The 22,843-nt window shown below is 37.5% G+C and overlaps 1 protein-coding gene across 10 annotated transcripts in view; it reads left to right on the forward strand.

Annotated features, from left to right (window-relative positions):
- LOC121499534 (cytidine monophosphate-N-acetylneuraminic acid hydroxylase) overlaps positions 1-22,843 on the forward strand; it is a 167,447-nt gene that overhangs the window by 88,683 nt on the left and 55,921 nt on the right. For all 10 annotated transcript variants that reach the window (XM_041770249.1, XM_041770247.1, XM_041770253.1 and 7 more), the window contains 6 exons: positions 8,083-8,192; positions 9,759-9,949; positions 13,915-14,062; positions 14,375-14,456; positions 16,075-16,212; positions 18,951-19,086. In XM_041770249.1, coding sequence (XP_041626183.1) covers positions 8,083-8,192; positions 9,759-9,949; positions 13,915-14,062; positions 14,375-14,456; positions 16,075-16,212; positions 18,951-19,086 — 805 coding nt within the window. The remainder of the gene's footprint in view (positions 1-8,082; positions 8,193-9,758; positions 9,950-13,914; positions 14,063-14,374; positions 14,457-16,074; positions 16,213-18,950; positions 19,087-22,843) is intronic.

Here is a 22,843-nt window from a genome sequence, read left to right on the forward strand (position 1 = left end):
AGTTTTATGTCTATATTCTTGAGGACTATTGGTCTATATTTGTGTATGTGTGATATCTTTTTTAAAAAGATATTTATTTATCCATGACAGACACATAGAGAGAAGCAGAGACATAGGCAGAGGAGAAGCAGACTCCCTGTGGGGAGCCTGATACAGGACTCGATCCCAGGACCTCAGAATCATGACCTGAGCCAAAGGCAGGTGCTTAATCACTGAGCCACCCAGGTGCTTCATATATGTGATATCTTTGTCTGGTTTTAGTATCAGGGTAATGTTACCCTCATATCATGCGGTGGGAAGTAATTATTGGTAAATAATTACTGGTAAATAATTATTACCATGACCAATTGGGGTTTAGATGAGGTTCAATTTTCAAAAGATATAAGATTGGCTCAATATTTGAAAACCAATCAATAGAATAATACCAGATTACTGGTACTAGAATAATACCAGATTATTTCTATTATTTTTATTAATAGAAATAAATAAATCCTTTCTATTTATTGGGAGAGTTTGTGAATTATTGGTGTTGATTCTTCATTAAACATTTGGTCAAATTCACCAGTGAAACCATCGGGGCCTTACCTAGTCTTTGTGGGAAGTTTTTTGATTATTGGCCCAATCTTGTTAATTTGTTATGTACCCACTTGGATATTCTATTTCTTCTTGAGCTGGTTTTGCTAATTTGTTACTTTCTAGAAATCTCTCCATTTCATCTGGGTTATATAATTTGTTGATATACAATGTTCATAGTATTCTATCTATTTATCTATCTATCTATCATCTATCTATCTATTTATCTAAATGTATATATTTCTGTAAATCAGTCTCCTTTTTCATTCCTGGTTTTAGTAATTTCAGTCTCCTCTTTTTTTTTTTCTTGGTCAGTCAAACTAAAAGTTTGTAAATTTTGTTAATTATTTCAAAGAACTAACTTTTGTTTTCATTGATTTTTCTCTTGTTTTCCTGTTCTCAATTTATTTTGGCTCCAATTTTTTTTTTTATTACTGCCTCCCCTATGCTTGCTTTGGGTTTAGTTTGCTCTTCTTTTTCTAGTTTCTTGAGGTAGAAGGTTTGGTTCTTTATTTAAGATCTTTGTTTTTTAATATAGGTGTGTACAGGTAAAAATTTCATTTTATACAGTTTTGGCCACATTTTGGCATGTTATGTTTTCTTTCTATTTATCTTAAAGTATTTCCTAATTTTTCTTGTGATTTTTTTCTTTAAACCATTTGTATTTATAAGTTTGTTACTTGATTTCTACATATTTGTGAATTTCTCATCTTTCTTCCTTTACTGATGTCTACTTTCATTTCATCGTGGTCAGAGAACATACTCTATATGACTTTAATCCTTTCAAATTTATTGAACTTCCCTTATTGCCTAACATATGGCCTATGCTGGAGAATATTCCACATGTAGCTGAGACAATTCATTTTGAAATTGTCTCAAAATCAGTTACAGTTGAGTGGGGTGTTCTGTATATGTTTGTTGTGTCTAGTTGGTGTATAATGTTGTTCAAATCTTCTATTTCTTTGCTGATCTTCTATCTAGTTGTTCCATCTTCCAGTCATCTTTTTAGGCATACTTTTATAATAATTATAATCATTTGATATATATGCATATATATATGTATTAGATTTATTTATTTATTTATTTGAGAGAGAGAGTGCACAGGGGCAAGGGTAGAGGGAGAGGGAGAGAGAGTCTTAAGCAGACTGTTCGCTGAACACCGACTGCAATGCAAGGCTTGATCCCGTGACCCTGAGATCACAACCCGAGCCAAAACCAAGAGTTGGACACTTGACCAATTGCACCATCCAGGCGCCCCTCTATATATTATTTTTATGTATTTTTCTTTTATTAGTATTATGACATTAGTCATATTATGTCAGATTCTATACATACAAAATTTGGAAGTATGTTTATCTTAAATACTAACTTAAATAACTTCCTTAGCCATTTCCCTGTTGTTGGAATTTAGGCTGTTTGTAGTGTTACTTTTTGCCATCTAAAATAAAACTGTGGGCACAAAAATAGACACAGAGATCAATAGAACAGAATAAAAAAAAACAGAAATAAACCCACAACTCTATGGTCAGTTAATCTTCAACAAAGCAGAGAAGAATATCCAATGGGAGAAAGATGGCCTTTCCAACAAATGATGTTGGGAAAACTAGGCAGCAACATACAGAAGAAATAAAGTGGACTACTAAATTACACAATGCACAATTTCAAAATGAATTAAAGACCTAAATGTGAGACAAGAAACCATCAAAATCCTAGAGGAGGATGCAGGCAGCAACCTCTTTGACATCAGCCTTACTTAGCAACTTCATTCTAGACATATCTCCTGAGGTAAGGGAAACAAAAGAAAATATAAACTATTGGGACTACATCAAAATAATAAACTTCTGCACAGCAAAGGAAAGAGTCAACAAAACTAAAAGTCAACCTACAGAATGGGAGAAGATATTTTCAAATGACATATTTGATTAAGGATTACTATCCAAAATATATAAAGAACTTACACAACTCAACACACACAAAAAACAAATAATCCAAATAAAATGGGCAGAAGACATCCAGATGGCCAACAGACACATAAAAAGATGTGCAATATCACTAATTATCAGGGAAATGCAAATCAAAACCACAATGGGGTACCACCTCATACCTGTTACAACAGCTGAAATAAAAAACAACAAGGAACAGGTGTTGGAGAAGATGTAGCCCTCATGCACTGCTGGTGGGAATGCAAACTGGTGCAGCTACTGTGGAGAAAAATATAGAGGTTCCTCAAAAAATAAAGCATAGAATTACCATTTGATCCAGTAATTCCATTACTGGATATTTACCAGAGAATATGAAAATACTAATTTGAAAAGATATATGCACCTCTATGTTTGTTGCAGCATTGCTTACAATAGCCAGATTATGGAAGCAGCCTAGTGTCTATTGATAGATGAATGGATAAAGAAGACATATGTATATATGTGTGTGTGTGTGTGTGTATGCACAATGGAATATTATTCAGCTGTAAAAAGAATGAAAGCTTACCATATACAATGGTATGGATGGAGCTAGAGAGTATAGTGCTGAGGGAAATAAGTCAGTCAGAGAAAGACAAATACCATATGCTCTCACTCATATGTGGAACTTAAAAAAATGAGCAAAGGGAAGTGAGAGAGAGAGAGAGAGAGAAACCAACAAAGAGACTCTTAACTATGGAAATCAAACTGACGGTTTGATCAGAGGGGAGGTGGGTGGGGGGATGGGGGAAATAGGTGATGGAGGTGAAGGAGGGCACTTGTGGTGAAGAGCACCAGCTGTTGTCTCTGTATTGTATACCTGAAACTAATGTAACACTTTATATTGACTAACTTGAATTAAAATAAAAACTTTAAAATAAAAATTAAATTAACCTATCATGCTTGTGCTTAAGAGCATCTCTGTATTTGGAGTCATTTCCATAAGATAGTTAAATTACTGACTGGCAAAAGGATATAACTAATGAATGCTTTTACCCATATCTAAAAACTCATATACCTCAACATAAAAATAGGCTTTACATAACCTAATAGCCTAAATGAGAAAGGTAGCACTATAAAAGTAACAGAAGAAATGTAGGAGAATATCTTTGTGATCTAGGGATTGGTGGCACTTTCTGACTCTTCCAACAACACTTCAAAAGTGCAGCTTAAAGGGACAAAAAAAATAAGGACTATGATTTTATCACCACTAAGGAGTTCTGGTGAACGAAGGATGCTGTGGACAAAGTTAGAAGACACGTGACAATTTGAGAGATTACTTTGCAATGTTTATAACCAACAAGGGAGTATTATCCAGCCTATAGGAAGAAATTGACAAAAAAAATGAAAAAGAAAAAAAAGAAGGGATATCTGGGTGGCTCAGTGATTGAGTGCTTTTGGCTCCCTGCTTTTGGCTCAGGGAGTGATCCAGGGTCAGGGGATGGAGTCCCGTATCGGGTTCCCTACTGGGAGACTGCCTCTCCCTCTGCCTGTGTCTCTGCCTCTCTCTGTGTGTCTCTCATGAATAAATATAAAAATTTGAAAAAAGATAGGAAACCCACTACAGAATGAAGAAAGGATATGAGCTAGCATTTTATAGAAGAATTCCCAGTAAGGCTCTAAGTATATGAAAATATGCTCAAACTCATTATCAGAAATCTGCAAAATAAAGTGATGAGGTGTTACTTTACATCTTTTGACTGATACAGAGTTAAACCCGAGATGATGCCAAAGGTTCAGATATTTAGGGATAATGAAATCCACATTTGGGGGAGTATGCCTGGTGCAGCCATTCTGGAGAGTAATCAGACTCCAATTAGCCCAAGGAGGTTTCTGAATACACTGTGATCCATCCATCCTATTCCTGTTGATATCCCAAAGTAGTCTCATTGTGTTAGAATCTAGGGGTCAACCACCAGGAGAGGGAATTGCTAAAATGTGGTGGACCATGGAATGCTAAACTTCAGTTAGAAGATACAGACTAGATGTACACATGAATGAATCCTAAAAACATAGTATTGAGAGAGAAAAAGTAAGAAAGAGACTAGAGACCCAATATCATTCATATAAATGAAGGATGCACACATACAATATAATATTATTTTGCACAAACACCTTTAGTGGCCTGTAGAGGAGAAGGCAGTGAATGTGGGAAAGAAATAAAGGGAATAAATAAATAAGAGAGGAGCTTTGTTTGGGCCAAATATAAGTATCATGAACTTAAAAATATGATGAACATGCTCCTCTTCACTTGAGATCCTAAATGACTGAATGAGCCCTTCCCTTCCATCCATTCTTTCAGATGCATTGCACCACCACCCACCTTTTGGAATGGACCAATTTTTGTTCCCACCAACTAGCTTATGAGTATGCCTTTTCTCCTCATACTGAACAGCTCAGGGCTTGCTCAGTCTTTGTGACTTCTCTCATTTGAGGCAAAGATAGCGTCATTGTTTTATTTATTTATTTTATTTTTTTAATTAACTTTTATTGGTGTTCAATTTACCAACATACAGAAAAACACCCAGTGCTCATCCCGTCAAGTGTCCATCTCAGTGCCCGTCACCCATTCCCCTCCAACACCCGCCCTCCTCCCCTTCCACCACCCCTAGTTCATTTCCCCGAGTTAGGAGTCTTTATGTTCTGTCTCCCTTCCTGATATTTCCCAACATTTCTTTTCCCTTCCTTTATATTCCCTTTCACTATTATTCATATTCCCCAAATGAATGAGAACATACACTGTTTGTCGTCATTGTTTTAAATTCCATTTGTCTCCCAGGTGTGCTGCTGAGAGTTTCCAAACGTGTTTGCTAATTTTCTTTGGTGTTAGAACTTTTTCATTTTACACTTACATCTATTCAGAGTTTCTACTGGAGTCATTTTATACTGCTGTTAAACTCTGCTGTCCTCCCTTTGATATTCTATTTTATTAGAGTTTCTCACCACCTGGTTGCTTCTCTTTGTGTCTTTGATCAACGGGGCTACTTAGCTAACCGATTGCCATGACACTCTTTTTCAGCCCATTCTTTCCCTCCAACTTGTGACTTCTCCCTTTTAAATCTATCAAATTAGGTTTATTAGGATCCTCTTCTTGGCTGTTTTTAGGACAATAGTCAATGATTTAATTGTTACAGTTTTCCTAACATGTTTTTGTTTTAATTCTTCTTCATTATTCTTCCTTATAAAAAGATTTTAGTGAATTCCATTCGTTTGTTCTTCTGGATAAATATTAAGTTATAACCCAGATTTTGTCAGTTTGTGAGGTCAAAATAAGGATACCACATTCTCATTGCTTGATAGATGCAGGGAGTTGGCAGGGATTACATTTTCCTTTTCTGCATATATGTAGTTTGTCTTTGTGCAAAGGGCATAGAGATCCTTATGGTGCTTGCTTTGGAATAATAGTTACAGACTATTAGTTTCCTCTGTTTCTCTTAGGGGAGAAAAATTCTGAAGAAGGAGAATCCTTCAGAGTGGGTATCAATGCAGGAGTTTTCTGAGAGTCTCTCATATAATACCAGATTTCTTTCTTTCTTTCTTTCTTTCTTTCTTTCTTTCTTTCTTTCTTTCTTTCTTTCTTTCAAGATTTTATCTATTTATTTGAGAAAGAGAGAGAGCGAGCATGAGTGGAGTGAGGAGGCAGAGGAAGAGGGAGAAGCAGACTCCTCACTGAGCAGGGAGCCCAATGTGGGGCCCAATCCCAGGATCCTGGGATATGACCTGAGCCAAAGGCAGACACTTAGCCGTTGGAGCCACCCAGGCACCCCACTATAGTATTTTCTAACTGGTATTTGATAGTATGTAGTTTGGTTTGTTCAGTGCTGAACTCTCTTTTTACCTCTTCATTCCTTGAAGGTACAATAATTACCATAATAGTCCCAGTTATTTATTAAATGCCTCTCTGTACCAGGCATAGTACTAGACACTTTAGGTAGGATCTATTATCTCATTTAATTCCCACAACTCCCTATAATGTCTGCATTGTAATCCTACTCTACAGGTCAGGATGTTGATAATAAGCAGCACAGGTAGGATTCCAACTCAGATATTTCGAAAGCCAACGTTCTGTTTCATGACACTATCTTCCAGCAACCACATAACCTGGAGATAATAATAAGATATATCTTTATTATACCACTTGCATTTTCAAGAACATGGTTTAGTAACAATGGTATGATCAAGCATCCTTTGTGCATTTCTAATATTATTAAGAAAGCCAATTGTGTTTCACTATTAAATAAGTTGATAATTATTAAGAAAATATTAATAGGCTTTTATTCAATTCTTAAGCAATATTTAAAAGGTACAAAAATAATAGAGTGAACACCTATGTGCCCAACATCCAGCTTAAGACCTAAAAGATTACCAAGGGAAGATCTTATATACTTTTCCTTGGTCACATCATATATACCCTCATCCCTCAGAAGTAATTACCCCTCTGAATTTAGGGTTTCAGTGTAATATTTTAAATTATTGTTTTAGTTAGACTCACAAAAACAAACAGGTGGCATCCCCAAATTAGGATAATTTGATGAGGGTGTATTCACGAAGAGGTTTTTATAAGGTGTGGCTATGGGAGAATCACAGAGAAAGTGGAGTGACTTAATGTTGATAGCAACTGGATTAGCCATCTTTAGGACCACAGGGATGAGGGGATCAGTTTCCAGAATCTGGAAGAGGAGAAAGTCATAAGGGATTGTCCTCCGCGAGAGGTTCAGCGACCTCCATCAATGCCCAGAACTATGTTTGTGGCTACTCATAATTGCAGGGGGTGGGGGGCTGGGAAATCATGACCTTTAGATAACGTATACCACCACTCTTAAGAAAAAAAAATTAGGATGCTAACAATAAGAAAGAAGGAGAGAATAGATTTTGTGCAGGCCACCAGTAACATCTGCCACAATTGCTTAAAATTCTTCATTGACTCCTCATTGCCACAAGATAAAATCCAAATTCATTCTTAGCATATGCTGTTCAGGATCCTTTGTGACCTACTCTGGCTACCTGCCCATCCTGCCTGCCTCAAATACTATTTTCCTTGGTCCTAAATTACCGGTCACTTTGTGAATATCAAGCTCTCCTATCTCCACAGCTTTGTACATGCTGTTCGGTTACCCCTTTGGCTTAACTACATCATAATTGTTTTGTTTACCCCAAATACCTCATCTTTCAAGTCTAGCTGGAGCATTACTTCCTATCTGAAATCTGCTTTGATCCTTACAACCAGATTAGGTGCTCCCTCCTGTACATTCCCATAGCACTTGATTTCTATCATTCATTCATTTGATTGTAATGAAGTTGTTTGTTGTGTGTCTATGTCCCTGACTCAGTGAGTTCCTTAAGTGTAATATGAATAAAGAAATGAGTTGGTGTTGGTCTTAAGCTCTTGTCTGGGCAGATATTGTTTGACACAAATGAGTATTGCCTTTTGTTTTGATATCCCTTTGACCTTTGGTACTCTGTGTACCTGGGTCATGCATTTCTATTTCAGTGATGTTTTTTTCAAAGCCATGTTTGTTGTGAATCTATATTTGTTCCCTTTTGCTTCCAGTTGTTGAAATGGATGAAGAAAATGGACTTTTACTTCTAGAACTGAATCCTCCTAACCCCTGGGATTCAGAACCCAGAGCTCCGGAACATTTGGCTTTTGGAGAAGTACAGGTAAGGAAACAATAAAATTATAATATTCTTAAAAACAAAAATAAAACTAAGATGTCCATTTAAATATGTAAATATATAAAATAAAATGAAGATATATATATTTACATCCTGTATTACCTTGAATAGTCTTTGAGGTGGCTAGTTAGGACATGAAATAAAGTTATTCTGAACTATTAAGCAAATTTCTTAGGAATCCCCAGAACTTGATAGGAATTTCAAAGAAATATATTCAGAAGAAAACCAAAAACCAAAAAGCCATGAATAAAGGAGTTCCCAAAGGAGAGTCATGCCAAAATATTGGAGGAAGTTTGGAAATTACCTTTGATATCAGATTGCTGTCAGATAAGATGGCTAGTTGTATATTTCTGCACAATGCCCTAAAATCTTTTACAAACCTTTTTGTAAATTTTCCTAGCTTTAGGATTTTCTATGGAGGAAACAGTTTGGCAGTTTGGGAGAGGTAAACAGTCAATTCATTTTTCTGGAATATTTGGGAAGCTTGTAAAAATGGACATTGACTTCTCTGAGAAAACAAATGGGAACCTGCTAAAACAGGCATAATAAAACAGAATTGAATTCCTTGGCCTCTCTTCTCCCTCTTTGTTGCCTTTCCACACCAGAGTTTCTGTTACCTTATCTCTGCTTCTTGATGTACTTCCTGTTTACTGTGGATGTGTCAGACCATGGGAAAGGAGGGAGGAATTGAGTTGGAATCTCCCATTCTGTGTCTGTCTCTGTGCCTCTTTATAGCCATTCCCAGAAGACCTTGACATATTGAGTAAGTTACATAATTTAGAAGAGGAAGTCTTGAAACTAAGCATGTACTTTATGTTGGATAATAGGATTTAATTAAAAACACAGAATTTCCCTGTAAAGAATAAAATGTTTTGTAAAAGAAGAAGAAGAAGAAGAAGAAGAAGAAGAAAGAAGAAGAAGAAGAAGAAGAAGAAGAAGAAGAAGAAGAAGAAAAGAAAGAAAGAAGAAGAAAGAAAGAAAGAGAAAGAGAAAGAAAGAAAGAAGAAAGAAAGAAAGAAAGAAAGAAAGAAAGAAAGAAAGAAAGAAAGAAAGAAAGAAAGAAAGAAAAGAAGAGGAAGCAGCATGGTGTGCCCACCCATCCAAACTCGACGGGAGTCATCCATTCCTTGCCTATTCACAGCCACTCTGGCATATAACTCCCCAGGTGTCTGACATTACCTCTCTAACTGCCTTCCTTTATAAATTGTGCCCTTGAGGACTGGTCACGGAGGATATTCTGCAGTGCAGATTGTAAATAAGCATTTAGGAGCTAATTTAAATAGAGCAAATTAGGAAAATCAGTTGTTTTGAAACCTAAAACCAGCCATGAGAATTTCTATTTTAAAGAAGGGGTGATGGGTCTCAGGAGCTGTATTCCATATAAAGACTTTCGCGGAGTTCCCCTGGAGTCCTACTTGCCTTGAGCATTCTTAGAAGCGAAGGGTTCTAAGCCAGGGTTGGCTAGTAAGCTAAGCAGCTAGACCTCTCAGCTCATTGTTGCTGGCTGGTTAATGAATGATTCAATTATTTGATCTCACTGTCTTCCAACAGATAACATACCTCGCTCACGCCTGTATGGACCTCAAGCTGGGAGACAAGAGGATGGTGTTCGACCCCTGGTTAATAGGTCCTGCCTTTGCCCGGGGATGGTGGCTGCTGCACGAGCCTCCCTCTGATTGGCTGGAGAGGCTGTGCCAGGCAGACCTAATTTACATCAGTCATATGCACTCGGACCATCTCAGGTAATGGAGTCCTGAGCACTCTGCTGGGAAGAAAACAGGGCGGTGGAGCTTTTGCCATTACTGTTCCCTTTGGGCTAGGTTCAGTTGGGATGGTGAGCAGAAGAAGAATTCAGATAATTCCTTATATTTGCATAGCCTCCTTTTAGCAGAGCTTTCAAGCTTTATATACCACTCAGAGTGAGGAAGGAACCATTTGTGGGGAGGAGGAGCAGGGGTTAACAACCCTCCCTATCCTCTCACTTCCCACTCTTGAGCCATGTGGTAAAAGTCTGCAGTGAAGGATCGTCAGAGTTGACTTCCTTTCTCAGTTCAACATTTGTAGCAGAAGTCTGCTCACGTTTTCTGTACAGGGCCAGAGGTTGAATGGTTGAGGCTCTACCAGCCATGTGGTCACTGTCAAACCTGCTCAACTCTGTGGTTGTGGCACAAAGGCAGTCTTAGATAAGGCTGCATTTCAATAAAAGTCTTATTCATAGCCAATGACACTTGAATGTCATAGAATTTCCATTATGTCACAAAATACCATATGTCCTTTTGATGATCTTTTCAACCCTTTTAAAAAGGTAAAAACCATTCTTAGCTTGCAGGAGTAGGTTGCTGTGGTTTGCCAATTGCTGATTTTAGAGCATCTCCATAATCCTGAGATCCCCGCTTTTTAAACCTGAGTCAGCCTCATCCAACCCTTCACTGAAACCAACTATCCATACTGAAAATAGGAACTGAAACCTCCCCAACCCAGGCAATCAGAGAGGAGGGGGGAAAGAAGAATTTACACGCATTTGCAAATGAACTATTTAGAGAAGACGGGGAGCACACTCTGAACCCCGTGGTTAATCACAGGAGCGGTTCTGTTCTTGTTGAGAAGTTTGTATCACTGCTGCTGGGTTTAATATAAACACAGAGCAATGCCCACAATGCTATAAAAGGAGTAACTTCAACTTTTTTTTTTTCTGTGATCCTACATGACAGAGGTCACATGTAGGACACTCCTTTGATAGAAATGTCTATGGTTAGGGATGATAGGTTTTGCTTCCTGATTGACTGGCCCTTGGATTTTCTACTCAAGCATAGGAGATCTCTAGGACATGAATATGTTCGCATTTATTTTTTTGTAAGGAAAAAAAAAATTATTGGTTTAGTAACAAATTACCCGCAGCACACTTACAAATTGGTGACAACCTAATATTGTGGTACTATGGTGAAAAATCTACTTGGCCACTGCATGATACCTCTGTCATACACAATGTCCTGGAACTAAACTGGCACAGCCCTGAGTTTCTGAGAACTCTGGGTTCATGCATCCTGTGATAACAGTGATACATGGTAATAATTTTATATAGCTTGTCTACAAAGAGTAGTATAAGATGTATGAGGTGATTGCACGATAGTGTCTATTACAAATTCACTTGCCTGAAGTCTTAATGACAGTTTATTCATGGAATTTAAGGTAAGGGAAGAAGTTTTCATGTCATTTTGTCCTGTTATATCACAACCACAGCCCTACAAACCAGTTCAATTTTAATTTCAGGGACTCATGTGGGTGAACTTGTCAAGCATTAAAACACCAGTCCTCAAACAGAGGTGAAGTAGTCACTTTAAGACTAAAGGAACAATGGCCTGTTTTGTGTGTATATAGCATTCTATAAACACAGTCTTTACCTGAGCTAAAATGGAAGATGGTTTTCTTTTCATTTACCAATGGTATCACTCAAAAAAACAAAGGGGAAAAGCCAATGTCCTTAGAAAGTAGTCTTTAGTCAAAGAAATGTGATTTTATTGTGTAAATGGAGGGAGTATTGTAATAGATGATTTTTAATAAATGCCAGTATGAATTGTCAACGATTTTTTAAAAGTCACAAAACAATAAACATCCATTTTAGAGTAGTTTATCCTAACTCCCGTGTCCCTTAAAATAGAAGATTTAGGTGCTGAACTCTGATTGGAGGCACATTCAAAGAATCTTTGACTTTTCAAATTAGCTTTTTTTGTTTGTTTTTCAAATCCTTTGTTTTTAAAGAACAAAATTTACTGATTTTCCCCACCCCCGGATTCTACTTATTTGAATATCTTTTTTTTAATTAATTTTTATTGGTGTTCAATTTACCAACATACAGAAAAACACCCAGTGCTCATCCCGTCAAGTGTCCACCTCAGTGCCCGTCACCCATTCCCCTCCAACACCCGCCCTCCTCCCCCCTTCCACCACCCCTAGTTCATTTCCCCGAGTTAGGAGTCTTTATGTTCTGTCTCCCTTCCTGATATTTCCCAACATTTCTTCTCCCTTCCTTTATATTCCCTTTCACTATTATTTATATTCCCCAAATGAATGAGAACATACACTGTTTTAAGATTGTATTTATTTATTCATGATAGACAGAGAGAGAGAGAGAGAGAGAGGCAGAGACACAGGCAGAGGGAGAAGCAGGCTCTATGCAGGGAGCCTGACGTGGGACTCAATCCTGGGTCTCCAGGATCAGGTCCTGGGCTGAAGTTGGCGCTAAACCACTAAACCACCTGGGCTGCCCTGCATGCTTTTCTTACAATTAAATAACTATTTCCCTGGACATTTTCTTACAATTAAATAACTATTTCCCTTGACATTGTACTCTGTGTACAAATGTGAGCCTTAAATCAGGCAGTGCATTCATGAGAGTCTAGGATTGCCTTCTAATAGAAGAAGCACTAGGGCTAGAATCTGGAAAACCTGACTTTGAATACCAATCTATTATTTGTTAGTTGTGTATTTCTGAATATATTTCCTCACTTATAAAAACAAAACAAAGATTCAGAGGGTTTTTATGGTAAGAATCAAAGTACCACGTGAAAGTGCCGAGCACTATTTTCGACATATAATGGTTACCTATTTACTTGTTTATAATTCATGTTTTTGCCACACCTCATAGTTGTATATCATTTTTTTAATGTAATGAAAACTCAGTAAATAAAGGTTGACTTAATATAATGTAGGCATCTGAAAGTACGTGGATGGTTAATTGTGTACTGATTCAGGATTACTACAAATCTTGAATGTTGTTTTTTTCTACATTAATTTGACTGTGTTACCTAACTGGTAACTGTAAGGACTGTAAGGACTTCTTCTTTTTTTTTTTTTTTTAAAGAGAACTTCAGTTTAATAAACAAAGCTAAGTGGCGGGAATTTAAGTTTGCACTTGACATGATACTTAAACCAAACCAAAGGGCTGAAACTCAGTATTTAGACAAAGAACACAGTTCACTCATCACTAGGCAAAGAAAATGGTCCACAGCAGGTGGCACACAGAAATCCCATAGAAAACAAAGGTCACAAATATTTTGCTTTTAGGAAACATAAAACAATGGGTTGATGTGTCTTTTACAAATACATAATATAAAAACGCACAGCGCACCCTCCCTTGAACAGAAATACATCACATTTTTTTACGTGAATTCCCCTATTCCCACCACCCCTTTACTTTATTCTACACACTGAAGTGTGGCTAACAACCTTTGAAAGTTGAAAAACTGCCCACGGGGTGGGTAGCGCACAGGTTCTCCTCATCCTATGGACCAGGTCTTTGTCTTCCTGGGAGCTGCTACATGAGGAATGAGAAAAAATGAAAATCATGGAGAACTTCACCTACCAGAAACCTCCACATGACTTTTTCCACCCTGCACCTTCTGTTAGAACTATGTCTACTCAAAGCAGCTCAGTGTAGCAGATAGAATTTGCATGCTGGTTGACATACCATGCCATGGGATGTGGTATATTCTAATAAGAAAAAAGAAATCTTGTAGGAAACTCCCCTTCTCCTTTATAGTCAGCCTTGAGAAAAACAAAACAAAGCAACCCTTCTTTTGAACTCTGATGAGAGTGTTTCTTCAATTCCTTGCTTCTTGATCAACATGTTGGTGTAAGGAGCAAACTGTTTCTTCTACTAGATGATCTGATTCTTTCATCTTTCAACATTTTATCCTTCTAATCCTAGCTACCCGACACTGAAGAAGCTTGCTGAGAGAAGACCAGATATTCCCATTTATGTTGGAAACACAGAAAGACCTGTATTTTGGAATCTGAATCAGAGCGGTGTCCAGTTGACTAATATCAATGTAGTGCCATTTGGAATATGGCAGCAGGTCAGATATACGTGGGTTTTTTCTATACTTTCCAATTATGCTTTCTGGGTTGAATTGTAGATGAGGTAGTTACTTTAAGATTAAAGAAACAATGGCCTATTTTGTCTGTATGTAGCACTTTGTAAATACAACCTTTATTTGACCTAAAAGATTTTTTTCCTCATTTACCAATGGTATAATTCTACTCTACAGGATAATAAATCTTAGTTTTGAATGAAGGATTTCTTTCCAGATGAGCTGACAACTTTCTCCAATATCAAATTAAAAACCAAATTGACATACACAGTTGTTGATTTTATTGTTAAATTCCAGGTAGACAAAAATCTTCGATTCATGATCTTGATGGATGGCGTTCATCCTGAGATGGACACTTGCATTATTGTGGAGTATAAAGGTACCTTCTCACCCTCATCAATAATGAAAGAGAAAAATGCTCCTGGAAAGAAGGGTGATAACAGCCATCTGAAATTTCATCCTATGTTCATCTTCTTCCATCTTCACTTCCCATGGAATATAATATGTTCCATCCTTGTCTTAGAAAAATGGGCTATCATTCAGATAATCTTTCCAAAGAACATATTAACAGTAACGTTGTCTATGTAATGAGAGATGCAAAGCTTCTTTTGTAAGGCAACAGATATTTTGTATTTCACATATAGTAATTCCTTCAAACTGCCTTTATTGAATAAATGTCTTACTTTTTAAATTTTTGGTTCCCATACAGTTAACATCTGGTGTTAACATGAGTTTCAGGTGTACAATTAGTGATTCAGCACTTCCATACATCACCTGGTGCTCATTACAAGTGCCCTCCTTCATCTCCATCACCTGTTTCTCCATCTCCCCATCCACCTCCCCTCTGGTAACCCTCAGTTTGTTTTCTATAGGTTGTCTGTTTCTTGGTTTATCTTAGTCTTTTTTTTCCTTTGCTGATTTGTTTTGTTTCTTAAATTCCACATAAAAGTGAAATCGTTCGGTATTTGGCTATCATATAATATATGGGGATCCATTCCAATAATATATTGGGGATATATATATATATACATATATATATATTCTTTATCCATTCATCAATCAATGGACACTTGGGCTGCTTCCATGGTCTGTGTATTGCAGGTAATGCTGCTATAAACATCAGAGTACATGTAGCTCTTTGAATTACTGTTTTTATATTTTAGGAGAAGATACCCAGTAGTGCTATTGATAGTTCTACTTTTAACTTCTTGAGGAACCTCCATACTGTTTTCCACAGTGACTGCATGAGTTTGCATTCCCACCAACAGTGCAAGAGGGTTCCCCTTTCTCCATATCCTTGTCAACACTTGATGTTTCTTGTTTGCTTTTTATTTTTATTTTTTTAGGAACAGACTCTTTTTTTTTAAGGTTATTTATTTATTTATTTTTTTAGTAATCTCTACATCCAGCATGGGGCTCGAACTCACAACCCTGAGATCAAGAGTTACATGCTATTCCAACTGAGCCAGCCAGGCACCCCTCTTGTGTTTTTTATTTTAGCCATTCTGACAAATGTCTTACTTTTGTGTTGAAATAATATCATGTAATATAATCATGGGCATGGGCTTCTGCCTTTCACGTGGGAAGATGGCTTTACTGCACCAACAATCATTGAATGGAATTTGTGGAAGGTCGAGAGATTCCTATTGATCCAGTCACTGTTCTCCTGCATTCTTTGGGCTCAACATCTAGAAATAGCTGAATGAGGAGAGTAATCTATCTGTGATAATAGAGTGAGATCAAGCTAATTGTCCTCACGGAACATCCAGAACCTATCAAATCAAATAGGATGAATCTATTCACTTGAAAATCAAAAAATACTATTGAAGATTTTAGGTTTTCAAATATTACTCATCTTTTTCCTTGGACATAAGTGATGCTTCTCTAATCAAACTAGTCAGACTGTAGACTTGGAAGACTTTGTTGGCTTGGGAATTCAAACTGTATGGTGTCCAAGGTTTCACCTTGAATACTCATGCCACTTTATTTTTCCATAGGTCATAAGATACTTAATACAGTGGACTGCACCAGACCCAATGGGGGAAGGTTGCCTGAGAAGGTTGCTCTAATGATGAGTGATTTTGCTGGAGGAGCATCAGGCTTTCCAATGACTTTCAGTGGTGGAAAATTTACTGGTAATATTTTATATCAGAGTGATGCCAAGGAGCAGGCATGGAACTTTGCTAAATGCTGTGAGAATAAATACAAAGATAATTAAGGCATGGTCCTTTCCCACAAGAAGTTTACAATCTTACTAGGAAACTAGACTTGCAGGGACACCTGAGTGGCATAGTGGTTTAGTGCCTGCCTCCGGCCCAGGGCTTGATCCTAGAGTCCTGGGATTGAGTCCCACATCGGGCTCCCTGCATGGAGCCTGCTCCATGCAGCTCTACCTGTGTCTCTGCCTCTCTCTCTGTGTGTCTCTCATGAGTAAATAAATAAAATCTTAAAAAAAAAAAGAAACTAGACTTGCAGACCACAGATATACAAACTAAAGTTTCCACCTCAAAATGTGATGCCGGAACATGAACACTGAGGAAATTAGAGTGCATCTCAAGAATAGTAAAGAAAAATAATCATCTGGATCAGTTTGATTTATGGTTTATAGACCGTAGAGCAGAATAGAAAAGGTCCAGTGTTGTTAATCCAGGCTTAAATGCTCTTGGAAGGTGGTTCAGAACAGGGTGTGTGCAGCTTGACATGGGCACTTCCCCTAGGCCCTATGAAACACTCATATAAGGGAAGAGTGCAGCCACTAAAGGTAATGTTACTGGGGGCTAGGGAGTAGGGGAAATGGGGGAGCTGTTCATCAGAGAGTACAAACTTCTAGTTATAAGATGAGTGGATTCTGAGGGTGTAATGTGCAGCACAGTAACCACTATAGTTAATGATATTGTTTTCTTTTTTTAAGGATTTATTTATTTATTTTAGAGAATGCAAGTGAGAGAGAGAGCAGGGGGGAGGGGCAGAGGGAGAGGGAGAGAGTCCCAAGCAAACTCTGCATTAAGCAGGGAGCCTGATGTGGGGCTCGATCTCATGACCCTGAGGTCATGACTTGAGCTGAAACCAAGAATCATTTGCTTAACTGACTGAACCACCCAGGCACCCCACTGATATTGTTTTATACACCTGAAAGTTGTATCTATTGAGAATAGATCTCAAATGTTTCCACCAAATACACAAAATGGTAATTGTGTGAAGTGATGGAGGTGGTAACTAACCTTAATGTGGCCGTGATTTTGTAATACATACGTGTATCACATCATCACATTGCATACCTTAAACTTACATAAATGTTAGATGTCAATTATATCTCAAATCTAGGGGGAAAACCAGTGGGGTCCAAGGCAGGGGCTCTTCTGCTCTGAGTCTAAGGGTGGTGCTGGGTTGGGATGGGAGAAAGTGTGTAAATGGTATCCTCAATACTAGAACTCTAAGGGCTCAGTCCATGGCCACTTAGTAAATTATATGTTTGGTACATGATCTGTAACAATGGGGCAGAAATGTTACTTGCAGCGTGAGGAAAGCTTCTGTCTGGTTCCTTCCTCTCCTCTATAGGTCTCTATTCATTGCCTGCCAGGGTGCATAACCAACTGAGAGAGAAGAAGATGCCTGTCCTCAGGGAGTTAACTGGGGAGGCAAAATATACCTCTGAAAGGCTAGTTAGAATAATCGTGTTCCTATGTGAGTATGTGCCTGTGTACGTGAGTGAATACATGCACTCATTAAAAAAAAATTCTGGATTATACCAGAATGTTAATAAGTCTAAGTTATGGGTAACATGCTTTTCTGTATCTTTGTCTGTGTTTATCAGATTTTCATAGCAATAACAACAGGAACAGCTCCCTGACATGGTGTGCTATGTGGCCTGGGCCTTGCCTAATTCCTTGGCTTCCTTTGCTGCCTATCTCTGATTGCTTGCTATCTGTCAATCGGCACTGGCCTGCCTTTTGTTCCTCACACCCAGTACACCACGTGCTTTCCTGCCATGGGCCTTTGTATTTGCTGTTTCTACCACTTGGACTTTTGTTGCCTCCGCTCCCGTGGTGGGCACCTTCTCTTCTGGGTGTGTGTCTGTGTCTTATGACTCAGATGTCACCTTGCCTAACTGCCCTGTCTGATGATAACCCTCTACCCCTCTGCACCCCAGCCCCTCTGCCCATTGCCCTGGTTTACTTGCTTCCTAGCTCATCACTCTTTGAAATGACCTTTTGTCTTGCCTTGTTCATTGTTTGCTCCTCTCACTAGAATAAATGCTCCACAGGAGGAAGAACCCGCTGTGTTGGTTCACCACTGTATTCTCAGTGCCAAGAACTATGTCTGGCACATAGTAGGTACTCAGTAAGTATTGATTGAATGGACGAATGAGCAGGTGAACACCTGTGAGCTAGGAATAATGGCTCAGAGCTGCATTGTGATCTTAGGTCCCAAGGGACTACAGCCTTCATGCTGCTGGACACGGTGCACTGCCAGAGTATGAGCGACACACTTACTTTTTAAATCCACCAAAACAATCAAGTCATGTCCGTGTTAGAAAAGGGTTAACAATTATAAAAATGAAAGCACCCTTAAAATGCACACGCACACAAGCTACAGCCATGCACGCCGCCCTCTATATTCAGCTAGGGTCCTGATGAACTGCCATAAACGAGTGGCGATTTCAGCGTCTTTGGCTGGTTGGGTAACATTTTCCTAGAAATTCATTGAAATTTGCAAAGTAAAGCTGGAGGCAGGGGCACTTTGCACTCATTGACACAGAGCTTTGCTCTGTTCCTGTTTTAGTCTATCCATTTTAAGAGTTTCAGTTTACCAGAACTGCTTTTTCTGTGATTTCTGAACTGAGGAGACTCTAACCCAAACCCTGTCATTCCAGAGGAATGGAAAGCCGAGTTCATTAAGACAGAAAGGAAGAAGCTCTTGAACTACAAAGCCCGGCTGGTGAAGGACCTACAACCTCGAATCTATTGTCCCTTTGCTGGGTATTTTGTGGAATCACATCCATCAGACAAGTATGGCTGGACAGTTGGTAACACGTTTTTATGCATAAGTATTATATGATGGAATGTGTTTGTTTAGCTGTGAATCGATATGAAATGAGAACGAGTGATCAGAAGTCTGAAACTTGTATAACAGGCTGGCTAAGAGCACGGAGCTTGAATAAAAGCCAGCCTGGAAGGTAGAATTCATTCAGATAGATTTTCTCTGAAAGGATCCTGGGTGGGATAAAGGCAACTGCTTCGGGTACTGTATATGCCAGGAACTAAAGTGGGGCTTTTAACCAAGCCATCTGAATTCTCTTCCACTGACACCATGTGGTAGGTATTACTATACCTTTTTTGCATTGGGGAATCCAACTCAGAGAGGCATAGGGACTTGCACAGTTGCCCTGTCAGAAACACGAGTTGAGAAGTGAGTTCTGGCTGTGCCTGGTGCCAAAGCTCTTTTCTCTACCCTAGGCCACATCCTGGGGTATCATTATCACATTGAGGTGATGAAGGTGGTAACTAACTTCCATTGTATCCTTATCACAGTGAAGTTACTTTCTCATCCTAGAGTATCTGAAGTGATTTCTCTTGCAACAATAAAACTTTGGTCCTGTTCTTTGAGCCTGTTTTTGAAGGCCCCTGAGTTTTCTTTGAGAAGGTTTCTTAAATGTTGGGTTTTCACTTTATGCTGACATGAAGGACAATCATCCGTTTCAACACTAGGTTTTACACAGAATTCACTTTTTGTAGTCTTTTTGATACCACATTTTCATTTAAAGAGGTAGCAGCTAAGTTTGAATAAACTTTTCCTCAAACAGGAATATCTATCTCAGGGGAATCCCAAATTTAAGGAACATTGTTTTAGTGCATCTTAACTACTATCTTTAGATTGGGTTGTCTTCTTGGGGACTTTACTACTGCCAAGTGCCCAAGCTGGGGAAGTGCTTTCTCTTTTCTCTCAAAATACAGACCCTTTGATCTGTAAAAAAGGAAAACATCCAAAATTTCCTATGAACTACTAAAGCTGAACTAAACATTTGCAAGATCATTAGTGTCCTTTGAGATATTGATTATGCTACAGGATTTTGTGTCCCTGTAGCGCCTGGGTTCTTGGTCGCACCACTTTGAAGAATGAAGAGGTAGACCAGACCAAGAATGGTGAGCAGCAAAGCATAGTTTATTGAACAAGAGTATAAAGCTCTCGGGGTGGGGGGGCAAGTGGGTTGCCCCTAGAGTTTCTAAGTTTAAGGGTTGTTTAGGGGTTTTTATGGGGTCTTTTGCAGAACTTTCTTAAGCAATTGGAGTATGAGTCATGCTAATCAGGGCTTTGGTCACATCTCTGTCTAAATAGGTCAATGTCCACTTGCTGATGGTCCTTTTTTTTTTTGAACTGACATCTGGGGGCATAGGTCTTAACTGCCCTTTAGCCCATGATATTTATGAATGCTTTTATGGTTAATTGTCTTATTTTAGGTTGTTTTGCAGAAGTCATTTCTGCAAAGGCTGCAAAACAGAATGTCAGTGCAATCCTGTCGAATATGCAGAACAGGAGGTCAATGCTATTTGATTTTAGCTGTCCTGATTCCGTATTTCTTTGTTGTGGACTCTGACCCTGTCTCCCTAACTGTCCGGCTTACTCCTAACAGCTAGACCTGCTAGGGCTGAGTTGTCCAATATGGTAACTGCCAGCCACATGTGACTAACAAGCACTTGAAAAGTGGCTAATGCAATGGAGGGTTACTGAAATTGGTGTCACTGGGTTGATTCAGTTGGAAAAAAATTATTTTTTCCATGCACTGATACAATAGTTGTGATGTGTTCCATTGAATATTTTATGTAGATTGCTCATTTCACAGTGATACTTGTCTTAATTGTACTTGGAAATTAGGTTGAAATACTTATTACATTACAATATAGTTAAATTATTTTTCTAGCTTAAGAAAAATATGGGCACATTTTTACATTAAAATGAAGACTCTATTGATGGGAAAACTAGTATAGTGCTGGTAAGAGTGAGGAGAAGAAGAAACTGGAAGAGAAGATCTATTGCAAATTTCATGTTAAATAGCAATTTTAATTTGCACCAATAGAGAAGAAGAAAGTATTGTATAAATTTTTTTTTAAAAGTAACGTGGACTATATTGAGACATATTTTCAGCAAATACATAGGGAATCTGGCAAGGAGTTTCCTCTCAACCACCAAATAAGAATTAATGAAATTTAGCCACCTGAAATAAGAAGTAAGTGCCCCAAATCATTTTTAATCACTGTAACTGTCCAGTTATAAAAGGACTTGGATAATTGCATAAAAATAGGAAACTATTTTTAGATAGAAAGATGGTAAAAGAGACTATTTCAGTCATGAGTATTTTGTTAGAAAATTATAAGGAAAAGACTAATAAGATATATTTGCAAAAAGTGAAAGATCTGTGATGAAGCCCCAATAGTCTGTAAAATACAAGACATTTCTAGTAATATAAAAGATCATTGATAAAAATGTAATCAATTACTAAATTTTGAAAAACAGCAAATTTTTTCTTTTGTTTTAGTTCAGTAGTTCTCAGGGAGATTTTGTCTCCAGGGGGACATTTGGCAGTGTCTGGAGGCATTTTCTGATATCACAGTGGTAGGCAGATAGTGCTATTGGCATATAGTGGATAGAATACAGGGTGTCTGCTGAAAATCTAACAAGGAACAGGATACCTCCCACATTAAGGAATTATCCAGCTCAAAATGCCAGTAGTGCCATTGTTGAGAAACTGTGCTTTAAATGAATTATTTGTACAAAAAAGGAGAAATATTTTAAATTATTTTATTAAATGAAAAGAACATTAGTACTAAAATCTAATAAAATAGCACAAAACGCTTTTTTCTGTTTTTATGAAGATTTAATATTTATGAAGATCTAAATTTATTGAACTATATGCAACAATGCATTAAATTAATATGAATATTTAACTTATGAAGATTTAAATATTATCAACTATATACAACAAAGCATTAAATTAATAATATTAATAATATATCAAAAAAAAATTAAATTAATAATATATCAAGAGCAAGTGGTGTTCACTACATGAACGTGTTTTTAAATGAGAATTGATTAATATAATTCAGTGTATTTATTAATCTAAGAAGGAAGATCATGTCGTCTCCAAAGATGCCAAAAAGTTTAACTCTCATTTTGACAAAAAAGTACTCTAAAATTAAACATCAAATGACTATTTCCTTACTATGATTTTATATATATATATATAATTATGTGTGTGTATATGGAGTGGCAAGAGTCAACCATGGAGAAGCACTGGAACAGTTTAAGTTGAGAATATTTTGTCTGAAATAATCCAATAAGAACATCAATGAAGTAAACATACAAAATGATAAAGGAGGCAAAATTATCACTATCGGCTGCTGATATGATTGTATCTCTAGAAAGTTAAAGAGAATCAACTGAAAAACTATTCCAAACAATTAAAACAAATTACTACTTAGGAGTTATAATTACAGAAAAAGCTCTACTTTTAATTGTATATTTAGAAAATTAAAGAGAATCAACTGAAAAACTATTCTAAACAATTAAAACAACTACTACTTAGGAGCTATAATTACAAAAAAGCTTTATTTTCAGTTGCAACCAAAAATGAGGAAATATTGGAAATAAGTAACAAAATGATATCATTCATAATAATTTATAAAGTTATGTGATTCCAACATATGTAATATGTGTTTTGGGAAGTAGACAAGTTGATTCTGAAACTAATTTGTGAAAAAAGCCAAGAAT

The sequence above is a fragment of the Vulpes lagopus genome, chromosome 10, assembly GCF_018345385.1.
Source record: "Vulpes lagopus strain Blue_001 chromosome 10, ASM1834538v1, whole genome shotgun sequence".
Classification (NCBI taxonomy): Eukaryota; Metazoa; Chordata; class Mammalia; order Carnivora; family Canidae; genus Vulpes; species Vulpes lagopus.